The sequence below is a fragment of the Drosophila subpulchrella genome, chromosome 3R, assembly GCF_014743375.2.
Source record: "Drosophila subpulchrella strain 33 F10 #4 breed RU33 chromosome 3R, RU_Dsub_v1.1 Primary Assembly, whole genome shotgun sequence".
Taxonomy (NCBI): Eukaryota; Metazoa; Arthropoda; class Insecta; order Diptera; family Drosophilidae; genus Drosophila; species Drosophila subpulchrella.
This window is the reverse complement of record NC_050609.1, coordinates 17,846,121-17,858,264: the sequence shown is the minus strand read 5'-3', so window position 1 is coordinate 17,858,264 and position 12,144 is coordinate 17,846,121. Positions and strand designations below refer to the sequence as shown.

At 48.3% G+C, this 12,144-nt stretch overlaps 7 protein-coding genes across 7 annotated transcripts; 3 read left to right on the top strand and 4 right to left on the bottom strand.

The window, feature by feature from the left end:
• The first annotated feature begins 98 nt into the window (after window positions 1-98).
• Window positions 99-1,521, top strand: LOC119563420 (nucleoplasmin-like protein). Its single transcript, XM_037876792.1, has 4 exons — window positions 99-254; window positions 387-532; window positions 1,028-1,195; window positions 1,253-1,521. Exons 1-4 carry the CDS (start codon window positions 233-235, stop codon window positions 1,385-1,387), a joined length of 471 nt encoding a protein of 156 aa, XP_037732720.1. The 5' UTR covers window positions 99-232; the 3' UTR covers window positions 1,388-1,521.
• Window positions 1,522-1,528: 7 nt separating this feature from the next.
• LOC119563416 (ADAM 17-like protease) lies at window positions 1,529-4,741 on the bottom strand. Its single transcript, XM_037876785.1, has 10 exons — window positions 4,605-4,741; window positions 4,298-4,537; window positions 3,806-4,242; window positions 3,558-3,752; window positions 3,302-3,440; window positions 2,874-3,109; window positions 2,252-2,815; window positions 2,087-2,192; window positions 1,795-1,957; window positions 1,529-1,731 (listed from the first exon to the last, which is right to left on the bottom strand). The coding sequence occupies exons 1-10, from the start codon at window positions 4,681-4,683 to the stop codon at window positions 1,689-1,691; spliced, it is 2,202 nt and encodes a 733-aa protein (XP_037732713.1). The 5' UTR covers window positions 4,684-4,741; the 3' UTR covers window positions 1,529-1,688.
• Window positions 4,742-5,019: 278 nt separating this feature from the next.
• On the bottom strand, window positions 5,020-5,725 carry LOC119563185. The gene is made up of 2 exons (XM_037876458.1): window positions 5,338-5,725; window positions 5,020-5,275 (listed from the first exon to the last, which is right to left on the bottom strand). The coding sequence occupies exons 1-2, from the start codon at window positions 5,643-5,645 to the stop codon at window positions 5,164-5,166; spliced, it is 420 nt and encodes a 139-aa protein (XP_037732386.1). The 5' UTR covers window positions 5,646-5,725; the 3' UTR covers window positions 5,020-5,163.
• Window positions 5,726-5,727: 2 nt separating this feature from the next.
• Window positions 5,728-7,601, bottom strand: LOC119563184. Its single transcript, XM_037876457.1, has 2 exons — window positions 7,298-7,601; window positions 5,728-7,231 (listed from the first exon to the last, which is right to left on the bottom strand). Exon 2 carries the CDS (start codon window positions 7,160-7,162, stop codon window positions 5,921-5,923), a length of 1,242 nt encoding a protein of 413 aa, XP_037732385.1. The 5' UTR covers window positions 7,163-7,231; window positions 7,298-7,601; the 3' UTR covers window positions 5,728-5,920.
• Window positions 7,602-7,857: 256 nt separating this feature from the next.
• Window positions 7,858-8,569, top strand: LOC119545760 (coiled-coil domain-containing protein 12). The gene is made up of 2 exons (XM_037851609.1): window positions 7,858-8,093; window positions 8,155-8,569. The coding sequence occupies exons 1-2, from the start codon at window positions 7,957-7,959 to the stop codon at window positions 8,501-8,503; spliced, it is 486 nt and encodes a 161-aa protein (XP_037707537.1). The 5' UTR covers window positions 7,858-7,956; the 3' UTR covers window positions 8,504-8,569.
• On the bottom strand, window positions 8,494-10,284 carry LOC119545734 (spindle assembly abnormal protein 6 homolog). The gene is made up of 4 exons (XM_037851560.1): window positions 9,983-10,284; window positions 9,074-9,925; window positions 8,684-9,017; window positions 8,494-8,630 (listed from the first exon to the last, which is right to left on the bottom strand). Exons 1-4 carry the CDS (start codon window positions 10,154-10,156, stop codon window positions 8,572-8,574), a joined length of 1,419 nt encoding a protein of 472 aa, XP_037707488.1. The 5' UTR covers window positions 10,157-10,284; the 3' UTR covers window positions 8,494-8,571.
• LOC119545754 (keratin, type I cytoskeletal 9) lies at window positions 10,278-12,077 on the top strand. Its single transcript, XM_037851596.1, has 5 exons — window positions 10,278-10,374; window positions 10,444-10,732; window positions 10,786-11,392; window positions 11,453-11,683; window positions 11,746-12,077. Exons 1-5 carry the CDS (start codon window positions 10,366-10,368, stop codon window positions 11,795-11,797), a joined length of 1,188 nt encoding a protein of 395 aa, XP_037707524.1. The 5' UTR covers window positions 10,278-10,365; the 3' UTR covers window positions 11,798-12,077.
• Window positions 12,078-12,144: the final 67 nt, after the last annotated feature.

Sequence of the window (12,144 nt, the reverse complement as noted above, 5' to 3'; positions counted from 1 at the left end):
TAAATAATGTCTAATTATATGTATAAAATGTAAGGAATTTTCAAGATTACTTCTATACACATTAATTTAGTACACCCACTTTTAAACAACCAAACCACAATTATCGATAGCTGCACGCTTCGATAACCAACGCTTCATAGAACTGCAGCCATCGCCGTTTTACGGGCACGTGTAGAAGTACAAAAAGTTTCCATTATTAATTGACTGTACATCTGTGTTCCAAGGCCTGCAAATGGAGTCCGAGTCGTTTTATGGTGAGTCTACCGGGCCTGTCTTGGTTGGGGGGCGCTGCAATGGCGATCCCATGTGGATCTTACATGGGTGCTCCTCCGGCCGGCACAAAATCGAGTCGGCAATCCAACCCTCCTGCACTTCTCCATTTCCAGGTGTTACACTCAGCGAGAAGGAGCCCATCGCACAGTTCGACGTGCCGGATATACCGGAGGAATACATCGTCCACTCCCACAAGCTCATCATCAAACAGATTTCCCTCGGGCCCGAGGCAAAGTCCGGCGAATTCAACGTTGTACAGGTGAGCCTAGCTAAGGGGGATTATCTTGAGCCGCCTGTGGTCGTAAATCAAAGAACAGCATTTTCTATACCATTGTATGTACACCTCCTCTTGGATTATAATGGCCGATGAGGTTATCTTGTGCTGAGGATGTTTTCATCTTATTTCGTCTTTCTCCGAATGCGGAAATCTAATAATTTTCTAGTCTGATTTTCCATTTACCAAACATAATTTTTGAGAAAGACGTCAACTTACTAGAATAATCTCTAATAACAAGCTGATATTTCAAATATCAACCAGAATATAAAGTCTAAATATATAAAAGACCAATTTCGAATTTGATTCTAATTCATTTTATTTCATTTATTTGAGTAATATAGAATATGAATATCATTTAAAATAATTTTCCATAAATAAGCCACCCACCAGAAAACGACATACAAAATCTAGGATTTCGATATCCACTTCTTTTTACTTAAAAAAGTTTAAGACTAACGAAATTATTCTATTTCCCAGGCGGAGACAAACATAAACGACGATGGCGAGAAGAAGACGGTGAAGATTCCCATTGCCGTACTGAAGGTCGGCGAGACCCGTAGCTTAAGACCAAATGTCGAGTTCCCCAACGGATCAGTGACTTTCAAACTGGTGCAGGGCACTGGACCCGTCTACGTCTGTGGCAAGGTGAGTTCCGTCTGTCCATCTATGTTTCTAGTACTTACTTGCTCCCTTACTGTTCAGGCGGAGATGAACTTTGGCGAGTTTGACGACGGTCAAATTTACGAGGAGTATTCTGATGAGGAGGATGATAGCGAACTGGAATTGGATGACGAGGCTGCCCCACAGACGAACGGCAAGAGCAAACAGAAGAAGTAAAAAATACATAACACTCCAGTAAGCTAACTAAATGATCCGAAAAATAAAAAAATCCAGAAAGGTAACAAAAACCAAGCGAGGAAGCTCTTTTTTTAAGACTATGAATATGTAAACAAAAACTGATTTACAGACACCATTCAATTATAATGACAATTATGTATTTGGTCTATAGTATATGGAATTTTATTCATTTATGTGTTGTGTTTGTTCAAATATGTTACTTAATGCAAACGAATTTGTGGCAGTTTTGAGAATAATGCTCACGGAAGATTAAAAATAAGAACCCACCGGGTTTTTTGTGCTAGTTACAGGCTCGAGCAACAGAGATCTTCTGGCGCGGCACTCTAAAATAGTACAAAATAGTTTTGGTTATTCAATTATGGTATTATAAGTATTTTGGCCCTTACCGTATGTGAATCACCCGTCGCCTCTCATCACTGGGATGTATAAGGTCCAACTTCTGGCTCCATTCAATCAGCTTCATCTCGTGGCGCAGCTTCTTGCGATCGAAGTAAGAAATGACGCAACTGATGGGTATCCAAAAGACTGCGGTGACCAGGACAACGGCCACTGAAAGAGTGATATATGTTACGTCTTGGTTCAACAATATGTATTATATCTTAATTAGATTAAATAAGTAATACTCATACGAATTTAACATGTCTCCAATATTGGTATATACTTGTTTGCAATACTTACTGACAATGTTGTCCTTGAGAAACCGTAGGGTTTTGGCCACATTTATCTCCTCGATGATGTCCCAGAAGCGCTCCACGACATCCTGAATGGTCTTCTCGCAGACTCCCTTCAAGGAAACAGAGTTTCAGATAAGATCTAGGCAATCACAAGGCTCCCCAGGCTTACCTTATTGCAGAAGCCAGTGATGCAGGGAGTGCCATCGGGGAGGACATCAGGTGGCTCCACCGGGAAGCAGGTCTCGTTGATGCTCATGCGACAACAGCGCTTGCAGGCATCCGCGATGATGTCACACATGCAGCTCTGCAGACCCTGGGTCTCGCAGTACGGCACGCACTTGCCATTCCGGCACTGCCCGCGCTCCTGGCAGGTGGTGCCATCCGCCATGGCCGGCGATTTGGGACACTCGGCATGGGCGCCTGTGCAACGTGCCTCCTGCTCGCAGGTGGCGTACTGGGCCTCGCGGCACTTCATCCCGGAGGCCATGAATTGGCAGTTCTGGCAGCACGGCGAGTTCTTGTCACTGCACATGGCTCCTTGGTTCCGTCGCAGCTTGCAGTTCTTGTCGCAGCACGAGTCGTTGTCCTCGGTGCCCAGGAGACCAGCGTCGCACTGTTCATCGCCCTCTACGCGCAGATTGCCGCAGAAGGACTCTTCCGGCTCGGAGAAGCACCTCCCCGACTTGGCCTGCAGCACCTTACGGATGGAACGCAGGGAGCAGGGAGAGAATTTCTGGAAAGGAGTAGGGAAACATAGTATTTAGGGTATTTTTAAGGTGCTTAAACCCCACCTTATTGTTCACATCGTAGCCACTGACGGAGTACGTGTACATGAGGAAACTGCCGCCTTGTGAGGCACTTGGTGAGCACTCCGGAATGTCAGGATCATGCTCCGAGCCCCAATTGTGTCCAAACTCATGGGCAGTGACCAGATCCGCCTCCCTGGTGATGACCCGCTGGCCATAGTGATTCCGGGAGCTGCTCAGACCCGAGTTCAAATACAGGGTGTAACCGTTTTTGAAGTATTCTTGGAAGTGGGAAGCAGAAAATAGGTTATTGAAAGATGGAAACATATATGGGTGTTGCAGAAATCTTAAGATTTCCATTTCACCCTTTAAAAGGCAATCGTAAAACTTAATTAACCAAGGAAAACCAAGGGAAACGCAAGTCTATAAGCGAAATGAAAAGGACAAATATGAGAGTTAGTGGGTTTAGCAACCTGGAGTGCAAATGCCGCCCACGGAGTTGCGACGCGGGGAGCCCACGTAGGCCAGGCCCAAAATGCCGCCTTCGAACTTGAGATCGGTAAAGAGATGGGCTAGGCAAAAGTCTTTGTGGCTGTACTCCCGGGAGAAGACCTAGCCGGTAAAATGGCCACGAAGGAGTCGGAATCAGAGTGAGAGATACAAGAGTTAGATGACCATGACGAAGAGCAGCTACTCGAAAGTGGAGGGACGAAGATTAGGTCAACTCACCTCCAGTAGATTGCGCACATCCCACTTCTCGCGGATCATATTGTAGTGGGCTTCGCCGCCTCGCAACCTCGTGGGCTCAGAGTGGACCACAATCTTCTTGATCACGAAGCCCATGCCCTTGAATCCCTCCTGATCCGAACGATCCTGCCACACAGTGTCGTTGTAGATCTTGTGCACCCGGTCTATGAGGCTTATCTAAAAATTATATGTTATTAGATTATCATAGGATAATCTTGTTAGGATCATACCAAGTAGTTAATGGTGGTCTTGGTGTTGCCTCCGCCCATTTCCTGAAAGAATCGATAGTCGGCCACCAGGAGCAAAGGACATCGGGTCTTGGTGGGCGTGTACTCATACTGATCCGATTGACGCTTCTCCCTCGTATGGAGTTCATTGTCTAGGGTGTCCCCGTGCTCCTCCTTGTCCTCCAGTTCGAGACCCTCCTTAATGTAGCCACAAGTTTTGGGACTGGCACCTGCCTCGTTTTTGTGCACCTTCACATCCGAGGCCTTGTAGGCCACCATGGTGTCCTTCTTGGCTTCTGGTAGGTGTCGCCAGGAGGGCTCGATGTGATAGGTTTCCTCGGGCAAATGGATGGACATGGTCATGGTGCCGTCCTCGATGTGGGCCCTCACGGAGGACTCCAGTTCGCCGAACACCCGACCCGAGTAGAAGCTATCGTGATCTAAGGATATGAGATATTTGGGTATATGTAATGGAGTATAGGATAGTAATCCTACCCATGTGGACCACCGTTTCATTGCCATCGGCATCCACGGCATAGGCCCTGAATTTGCTGTGCAGGACATCCCTGTGCGGATGGAGGATAAGTCGGAAGTACTTGCCCAGCGTGGTGAACTCCACCTCCTTGATGGTGTTGAAGGGATTCGCGCTGTGCTTGGCCCCCCTTTTGACCACCCTGTGCACCACATCGTCCTTGTGGAAAATCTCGTAGTGCCGCAGCGTCTTTTGCAGGGCCACTAAAAGCGCAGGAAAAAGGATGCAACATGAAAATCTTTACTTTTCCTGGGTTATCCCTGAGCTCACCGCAATTCTCGATTAGAAGGCAGGCGAATAAAACTGAGAATATAGCGAGGGAACAGCAACTAATGCATTTTGTAAACATTTTCTTCGCCCGCTAATTCTGCATTATCGATTTTTACCGTTTGCAGTGTAACCGTTGCTGAACCGTTAGAAACTTACCATATGAAATAACGGGAGTAAAAATGTCCTGTCAAATTGCGACAGTCTGGCAATATCCTTAAGTCTTAAGGGTCTCAAGTTTTTAATATATTTTACTTTTGGGAGAGTACTGGTTTTCAAACTTATCTTTTTGAAAAAATGCTGTGAAAAGCAGGTAAAGACCATTAAAACTGTACACAATCTCTGGAGATCTGGTAACGCTACCTTGCAAATTCAAATTGAAACCGTTATTAATGATTAATGTTAAAAAACAATAATATAGTAGTCCAAAAAATGAGTTATATTTAATTTACTTGTAATTTACAATATTATATTCTAAAGCTTAATTCAGAAATTGATTTTTTGTATCTGAAATTTTGGCCTGATTTTCCACTTGAGTATGAAATACAAGTGGTAAATACTATTATTTTCTATGCGGGGGAGATCGGGGATCGGCAACGGCAGGAACTGGGGCCAGTTTGTTATCTACTCCATAAAACTGACCATTCAGACTCTTTCGTCTTGGCTTGGGCATGCTAAATTACAAGGTTTTTATAGTAAAACGCAGATATTTGAGTATATTTTATAAATAACTTACTTGCTAATATTAGAGCCGTACAGGGAGATGGTTACGTAGTTGCTCGGAACATTGTCCAGAAACCTCCGAAAGCGACATCGCATATATTTGTTGAGGCGAGTGGAGAGATAGGGAGTTAGATGCTCAAACTGGTACTTAAAACTGGGCAGGACCACCCAATTGTTGTCGGGAAGATTGACAAAGTCCCGTGGCGACTTATCCTTGTCCACCACGCCTTCCTTCTCCTCCGGTTGGAACTCCTTTATCAGTTGGTTAATGTCGAACTTCATTGGCCAACTTGTAAACGGCTCGCAAATGGGGTTCTGCATTTTGAAAAACAATAAAAAACAACCCAATAAATTTTATCTATGTATGTATGTAAATCGAAACAAACTGAAACAGGCCTGCTTGTAATTCCACTAAATTTTATATTTGGCTTAAGTATTTAAATCGTTACATACATATCTGTTAAATGTACAAATTCAAATGAGAATACAAGTGACGGGGACGAGACCTATAAAAAGCGCAACGACAAGAGGACAAATTGCATGTTCAGCCTTAAACCTAAAGTTGTAGTTAATAGCTCTAGCTAAAAGTGATCAATCTATTTCGGGGCTATTTCGGCCATGTTGGCCTCGAAGATGGCCGTGTTTATGCGATGCTTGAGGGCGACGAGCACCTCCCGGTTGCTGATGGCGCGCATTTCGTTGGCCACATACTCTCCGTACGTGGCGAACTCATCGCGCGCCGGCGGCAGGCTGACAATGGTGGGCGGAGGCGGACTGGGGATGGCTTGGGCCTGGGCTGGTTTGGGCGGCGTGTTCACCTTGGGCAGGCGCAGGTTGCTCATCGTGATCCCGGGGGAGTTGGTAAGCACATTGCTGGTCGTGCCATTGGCACTGGTCTCCAGTGCCGGGGAAAGAATGGAGGTGGTGCTGTGCGATGCTGGACTGGCTTCGTAGTACACGCGCTTCACCGGCGGCGGATGCAGCTGCGTGTGCTCTTCGAAGTAGCTCTCCTCCTGCCCGCCAGCCGTGTCCCGCCGCTGAATCTTGATGATTCGCGTGGGCATCACGTGCACCGAGTTGTTGTTGCCTGTGTTCTGGGCTGGAGTGGACTGGTAGTGCAGCTCGCCGCTCTCGTTGGCCTGAAAGCTGACGGCCTCCACGGTGTTGCCCTGGTGGTGGTGCAGGTCCATCAGCGTCTGGTGGTGGTTATCCAGCGGCTCAGTCTCGTCCGGGTCGCTGAGATTTACGAAGCGCAGGCTCATCTCCTTGGCCTGTTTGGGCTTCACCTCCCCCTCCTCCAGCTCCGGCTCATCGATATCGTCCACGTCTTTGGTTGTTTCCTCAATGAGTTTCTCCAGCTCCTGCGCCCGACTGCTGGCGTGGCTCTTGCGCAGGTACTCCTCGTTCATGCTGGCGTTCGTATTACTGTTGTGGTTTGCCGGATTTGTGCTGCTGTCGCTGTTGTGATCGGCGGTTACCTCGCCCAGGGCAAACTTGCGCTCGTCAGCCTGCAGATCCGTCTTCAGGCGACCCTTGGTGGAGCGGCAGGCGTAGGGGGAGCTGAGGAACACCAGGTTCTTGAAGCCAAACCACTTGGAGTTGTAGGGCTCCTTGCGTTTCATGCGACTGATCTCGCGGTGGTACTGCGTGCGCAGCGTGTGGAACTTCTTCTCCAGCTCGTTAATGGGTATATTCCCGCCCAGCACCTGGCTGACTTCGTTCAAGAGCCGCTGCTTGACGTCCTTCTTCCGGTAGTCGTCGCAAGTCATGTCCCACAGCCCGCGTCGGCTGCGGTACTCGCCGATCAGCAGCAGGGTCTTTTCGCGCGTCCACTCCATTTTTAGATCGCTGTGTCGGATCTGGCCGGGCAATCTCGTTTCGGTGTCGGAACAATGGGTGATCCCTTTCTGTTGTTGCCGGGGAAGGGCGAAGGAATTAGCCTGCCACTAATATTAATAGCCCACAGAAGTTACCTCGAGTCGAGGCGGGCTGGGATTCGCTAGGGAGCGGGTGCGGGAGCTGTGCTCTGGTTTATTTTAGCTACTCTACTCCAAAACACCAGCTGGGGACGCACTCTGCCGATGTAAAGGTCTCTCCGCCTATTGGCTTGCCGGGACTGTCCGCATCTGGCTGGAAGGGGTGCCTAGAGGTGCTGGAAGGATGCAGAGTCCACTTCCATGGGCTAGAATGCCTGTTTTGTTTGTTTAAAGCGCACAAAAGTACAGCAGATTTTCCTCCCCCTCGCGTAAAAACAAACGCTGTGTATCCATCTTGGGCGCAATCGATTAATCGATAGATTTATGGGTTTCAGTGAGACCGTTTGGATGGGACATGAAATGTGAAGTTGTCATTCGTCACTACTCTTATTTATTTATTAAGTACTAACATTTTAATTAAAGTAATCTAAATTAAAGTAGTCTTAATAAATGAGAAATTAAGAAATATTATATATTTATTTATAAAGAACAAAATGTTAAGTTATTTGTTAGTTTTTACGCTAGTGACGAAGGCAATAATTATCGATATATCGAGGGCCAAACATCAACAAAACAATAATAAAACGCGGATCGGATCGGCTAAAATTGAAAGAAATTCACAAGATATATAGCATTATTTCGACCCTAAACATCATATGGGCATCATGGACAACAATGGCGTGGGCAAGCTGACAGAAGCCTCTCTGAAACGAAAGGAGCGCCTCCAAAAACTCCGGGAACAAGCGCAGAATAAAGGAGGAGACTCGTCGGAATCCAATGAAAAGTTACCCAAGTCAGTAATTTTAAAAGATTTCATGAGAATCTTCTATTAAACTATATAATCCACCCTACAGACCCGTTTTTCGGAGTTATAAGCCACAGAATGAGAGCACTGAAGGCGAAGTTTTGACCCAGGAGCCCACGGGAAACATTGAAGCCGCTGTGGAGGACCAACTGAGTCTGCTGCAGCAGCCCATGGTGATTGATGAGATTGATATATCCAACCTGGCACCTAGGAAACCTGACTGGGATCTCAAACGGGATGCCAGCAAAAAGCTGGAGCGACTGGAACGACGCACCCAAAAGGCCATTGCGGAACTCATTCGGGAACGGCTGAAACTGAACCAAATCGAGGACATCAGCCAGGCGGTGAACGTGGCCACTGCCCATGCAGGTGAAAGTGTCCACGAAGATTATGACTAGAGCCGAACAATACAACTAACTTTACTAAACTTGTACAAAAACGAGAAATGCACTAACAATAAGTTGAACTATCGACGATTTTCCTTTCCAGTGGGAATAGATAACCTTTCTTTTAGGATGAGGATCTCTGAAAGGAGCGAGGTATAAGTGACAGAAATCATGCGATGATTAATCACCTACGTTTGGAATACTTCTGCTCTAAGCCTTGGGCAAAGTTTCTCATAGATTGCAGTTGCTGGGGGATTTCCTCGCGCAGTTTTTCTATGGTTATGCGTGCCTCACGCAGTTCATCCTCGCGCAGGGTTAGCAGACTGTCCTTGGCCTGGACGGCCTTCTCCTGCTGCAGAGCCACCTCGGTGCGCCAGGCAATGGTCTTCTTGTGGTTGAGCAGCTCCTGGCTCTGCTTGAGGATTATCTGGTTGGCCTTGGAGATTTCCTCAGAGGCCATTTCCAAGGCCTGTCGCTTGGTGTGCAGTATTTTCTTCTCCGCCTCCAGTTCAGCTGCTAGGTTGGCCTACGAAGGATAAAGGTTTTAGTCTTTTAATGTGTTATGTCCTTTCACAAACGTACCTTCTCCTTATTGCCCTTTTGTATGTGCTCCTGCAGTTCGACTGTGTGCTGCTTGAGATCCTCGATCTTGTACTCCAACTTGCGCTCCTGCTTTCTGGCATTGGCTAGCTCCCCTTGCAGTTTGTCATTCTGCTCCTTCAAGGTGCACACTCGCGACTTGCAACAGGATAGCTCCTCTCCCAGTGTTTGACATCGCTGCTCGGACTGCTCTTGTGCTGACTTGAGGTCAGCTTTCTCCAGGGAAGCCTTTTCCATTTGCGCCTGCAGGCCAGAGATCGCTCTACGATTCCGCTCCAGCTCATTGCCGCGCTGCTCGTTTACCTTAGCCAGCTTATCCTGGTACTGCTGGATCTCGGCGGCATGCTTCTCCTCCAACATGCGCGTGTTCTCCGCTATGGCTTCCCTGAGGTTCTTGTTCTCGGTGCCCAATCTCTCCGTGTGCAGGCGTTGTGAGTTGATTTCCACCTGCATCTGCTGGATACTCTGCTCCAGCATAAATTGCTTTTTTTGGGAGGCATCTAGCATTTTGTTTATGTAGAATAGCACGGTGTTCAGGGGAGCAGAGCGACAAGGCAGGCTGAGGTGAACCAGGTTCTTGAAGGACCTTATTTCCACAAACTGCAGATGATAGTCGTGTGTTTCGCGGCCGGAGGAGATGTTTTGATCTCTGCCAGACAGATGGAGCTCCAGTTTGCCCGACTGGCAGTCCTTCAGCATGCGCACTACATTGTCCAGAAACCCCGAGAAGGTCACATTCAGCGACTGATCCTGTTTGAGCTCCTGAAAGGAGGCGCTGTCCACGGTGGTTATGTACATGCGCCGCTGATCGGACTTTTCCGTCAAACGGAGTTGCTGTGGGGCGAAGGGTGTCAATGAAATCCTAACTAGATCCCATCCAGATTCACTCACCAGCAGCTCCTTGAAATCCATCCGCTCCGCGTACAGTAAACAAGCCCGCTTATTGGAACGCGTCATGTCGCCATTGAAGCTCACCAGCATCTCCACGCTGGGCAGGATGTTCACCACGTTCTTGCCGTAGTCCATGTTGCCGGAGTAGCTATCGTCGCTCCCGGGAGGCCACATTTCAGTTAAGGCGGGTGAAAAGCGTAATTTTTTTCAAATTATTTAAATTGTAAACAACAGCAAAGGCTTGGGTCTATCGATAACGATAGCGATTGTAGATAGCAGCTATTGGTGGGCTTGCCAATCGGTCAGGTGGACCATCAGATTGTACCATCTCCAATTCAATAAAAGAAGAAAAAAGGCGAAAAGTTGTAGAGAAAAATAAATACATGTCTACTGTACGTAAGCGTTGAAGATGCAGCCGCCGCCGGATTGTCCAGAGTAATCCGCTAGCTTTCTCCATGCAGACCGCCAAGGTGTTCGTCGGCAGCCTGCCGCGCTGCAAGCCGGACGAACTGCGTCGCCTGTTCTCCAACTATGGCTCCGTGGTCGAATGCGATGTGATGAACAGGTGCGCTTTCGTCCACCTGGAGACCACGGACATGGCGGATGCGGCCATCGCCGCCCTGAACGGCACCGTCTTCAAGGGCCAGCCCATCGTGGTGGAGGCGGGCAGGCCGAAGTACGGCCCAGGGAATGGCAGTCGTGGCGGTCCCCCGGGCTCTGGTGACAATCCGGGTCGCAGGCCCTCAGAAAGTAGGCTATTACACACTCCCAAGATGCATCGTCTAAATCATCCATCCCTCCAGGTCAAAGTGGCGGATCTGACAAGAGACCTCCCGAATCCGGCAACAACTTCAAGCGCAGCTTTCGCGAAGAAGCCGGCGTTGGCCGATATTCCAGCGAAGGCGGCGGCCCAAGGGGTTCCAACGCCGCCGCAAACAAATTTGGACCCGTAAGGAATGAGTCCAACTACAGACAGCGCAGTGCTCCCTACTCCAAGGGCCCTCCACAACACAGCAATGAATCTTCCAGCCAGGGCCAGGGATTTAGGAACAAGTTTGCAACCGGTGGCAAGTTCGGCGGTAACAACGAGGGAAACGGAGGACGCTTTGGCAACAGTCGGTTTCAACAGCGGGACAACAATGGATCTCAGGCTGGGAGGAGGAACTTCAAGAACAGTCCGACCAGTGGATACGGCGGAGGTAGTAATAATGACTTCCACGGGGGCAGCTCCTCTGGCGGGGGAGGAGGATCCCTGCATCAGAGGGGCGGTGGCGGCGGAGGATCAGGAGGCAATCATGTGCGACAGGATCGCCGGGGTTTTGCCCTGCCCGTAGAGCATCAGCAGCAGCAAATGGGCTTCGGACGCTTTGGCAACGGGCCCATGAACTCTGGCAACCGCGGGGCCAATGGGTAAGTTGTATATTAGGTTGCACTTCATAATACTCACAATTTTGTACTTCCTTCCAACAGGGGCAATCCGCCAGGAGGACGTGGCTTCTTTAATGGGGGCGGCGGTGGAGGTTTTAACGCCAGACGTGGTAGCAGCCACGAATCCAACAGCCAACAAGGCGGCGGCGGTGGGGGACCAAACAAACGCGGCGGAGCAGGGGGTAAAAATCACAATCAGAATGGCATGAATGCATATCACTCGGAGTTCCCGCCTTTGGGCACCGGAGGCGGAGCGCCAGGCCAAAGAAACCGGTGGGTTCAGCTTTAACCATACCATATAGTCCCCAGTAATCTATGGTAAACTTACCTTTCAGCTTCAGCGGACCCAGACCCGGACCAAATATGGGCGGTAATAGGAGATTTTAAGCAAGTGCAACGCCACTCCGATGTTTGCCAGTCCTCGTGTACTCCAATCCATAATGTAATAGCCGAATTTTGTTTTCCATTGTTTCGCGCGCAGAATCTTTTAGTTAAGATAACGACGACTTTTCTTTTAATTTGTCCTATAGCCGTGTACTCTTAAGACCAACATCAACAGTATATTTGTTATTCGTAGTTAAGACTGTTTCGATATTTATGCAATACTTAAATAACCATATTACTTGTGTGCAACTAGATACGACGAGTCAATCAATACAATCATAAATACCAATTCCGTTTTCACTTTCAAACTGCCCGCCAAGGCATTACAGTTACGAACCAGGGCTGCCTGC

Bases quoted from the DNA above. Each gene is read 5' to 3' on its own strand.
- LOC119563420 (XM_037876792.1), top strand. From the start codon at position 233: ATGGAGTCCGAGTCGTTTTATG. The intron at 255-386 runs GTGAGTCTACCG...CTCCATTTCCAG, and splicing joins GGAGTCCGAGTCGTTTTATG to GTGTTACACTCAGCGAGAAG. The intron at 533-1,027 runs GTGAGCCTAGCT...TCTATTTCCCAG, and splicing joins GCGAATTCAACGTTGTACAG to GCGGAGACAAACATAAACGA.
- LOC119563416 (XM_037876785.1), bottom strand. From the start codon at position 4,683: ATGTTTACAAAATGCATTAGTTGCTGTTCCCTCGCTATATTCTCAGTT. The intron at 3,110-3,301 runs GTTGCTAAACCC...CCCACTTCCAAG, and splicing joins GGGCGGCATTTGCACTCCAG to AATACTTCAAAAACGGTTAC. The intron at 2,193-2,251 runs GTAAGCCTGGGG...GTTTCCTTGAAG, and splicing joins TCACTGGCTTCTGCAATAAG to GGAGTCTGCGAGAAGACCAT.
- LOC119563185 (XM_037876458.1), bottom strand. From the start codon at position 5,645: ATGCAGAACCCCATTTGCGAGCCGTTTACAAGTTGGCCAATGAAGTTC. The intron at 5,276-5,337 runs GTAAGTTATTTA...CTTGTAATTTAG, and splicing joins TACGGCTCTAATATTAGCAA to CATGCCCAAGCCAAGACGAA.
- LOC119563184 (XM_037876457.1), bottom strand. From the start codon at position 7,162: ATGGAGTGGACGCGCGAAAAGACCCTGCTGCTGATCGGCGAGTACCGC.
- LOC119545760 (XM_037851609.1), top strand. From the start codon at position 7,957: ATGGGCATCATGGACAACAATGGCGTGGGCAAGCTGACAGAAGCCTCT. The intron at 8,094-8,154 runs GTCAGTAATTTT...TCCACCCTACAG, and splicing joins TCCAATGAAAAGTTACCCAA to ACCCGTTTTTCGGAGTTATA.
- LOC119545734 (XM_037851560.1), bottom strand. From the start codon at position 10,156: ATGTGGCCTCCCGGGAGCGACGATAGCTACTCCGGCAACATGGACTAC. The intron at 9,926-9,982 runs GTGAGTGAATCT...TTCGCCCCACAG, and splicing joins TGGATTTCAAGGAGCTGCTG to CAACTCCGTTTGACGGAAAA. The intron at 8,631-8,683 runs GTAGGTGATTAA...CGCTCCTTTCAG, and splicing joins AGAGCAGAAGTATTCCAAAC to AGATCCTCATCCTAAAAGAA.
- LOC119545754 (XM_037851596.1), top strand. The intron at 10,733-10,785 runs GTAGGCTATTAC...CCATCCCTCCAG, and splicing joins GGGTCGCAGGCCCTCAGAAA to GTCAAAGTGGCGGATCTGAC. The intron at 11,393-11,452 runs GTAAGTTGTATA...TCCTTCCAACAG, and splicing joins GGCAACCGCGGGGCCAATGG to GGGCAATCCGCCAGGAGGAC.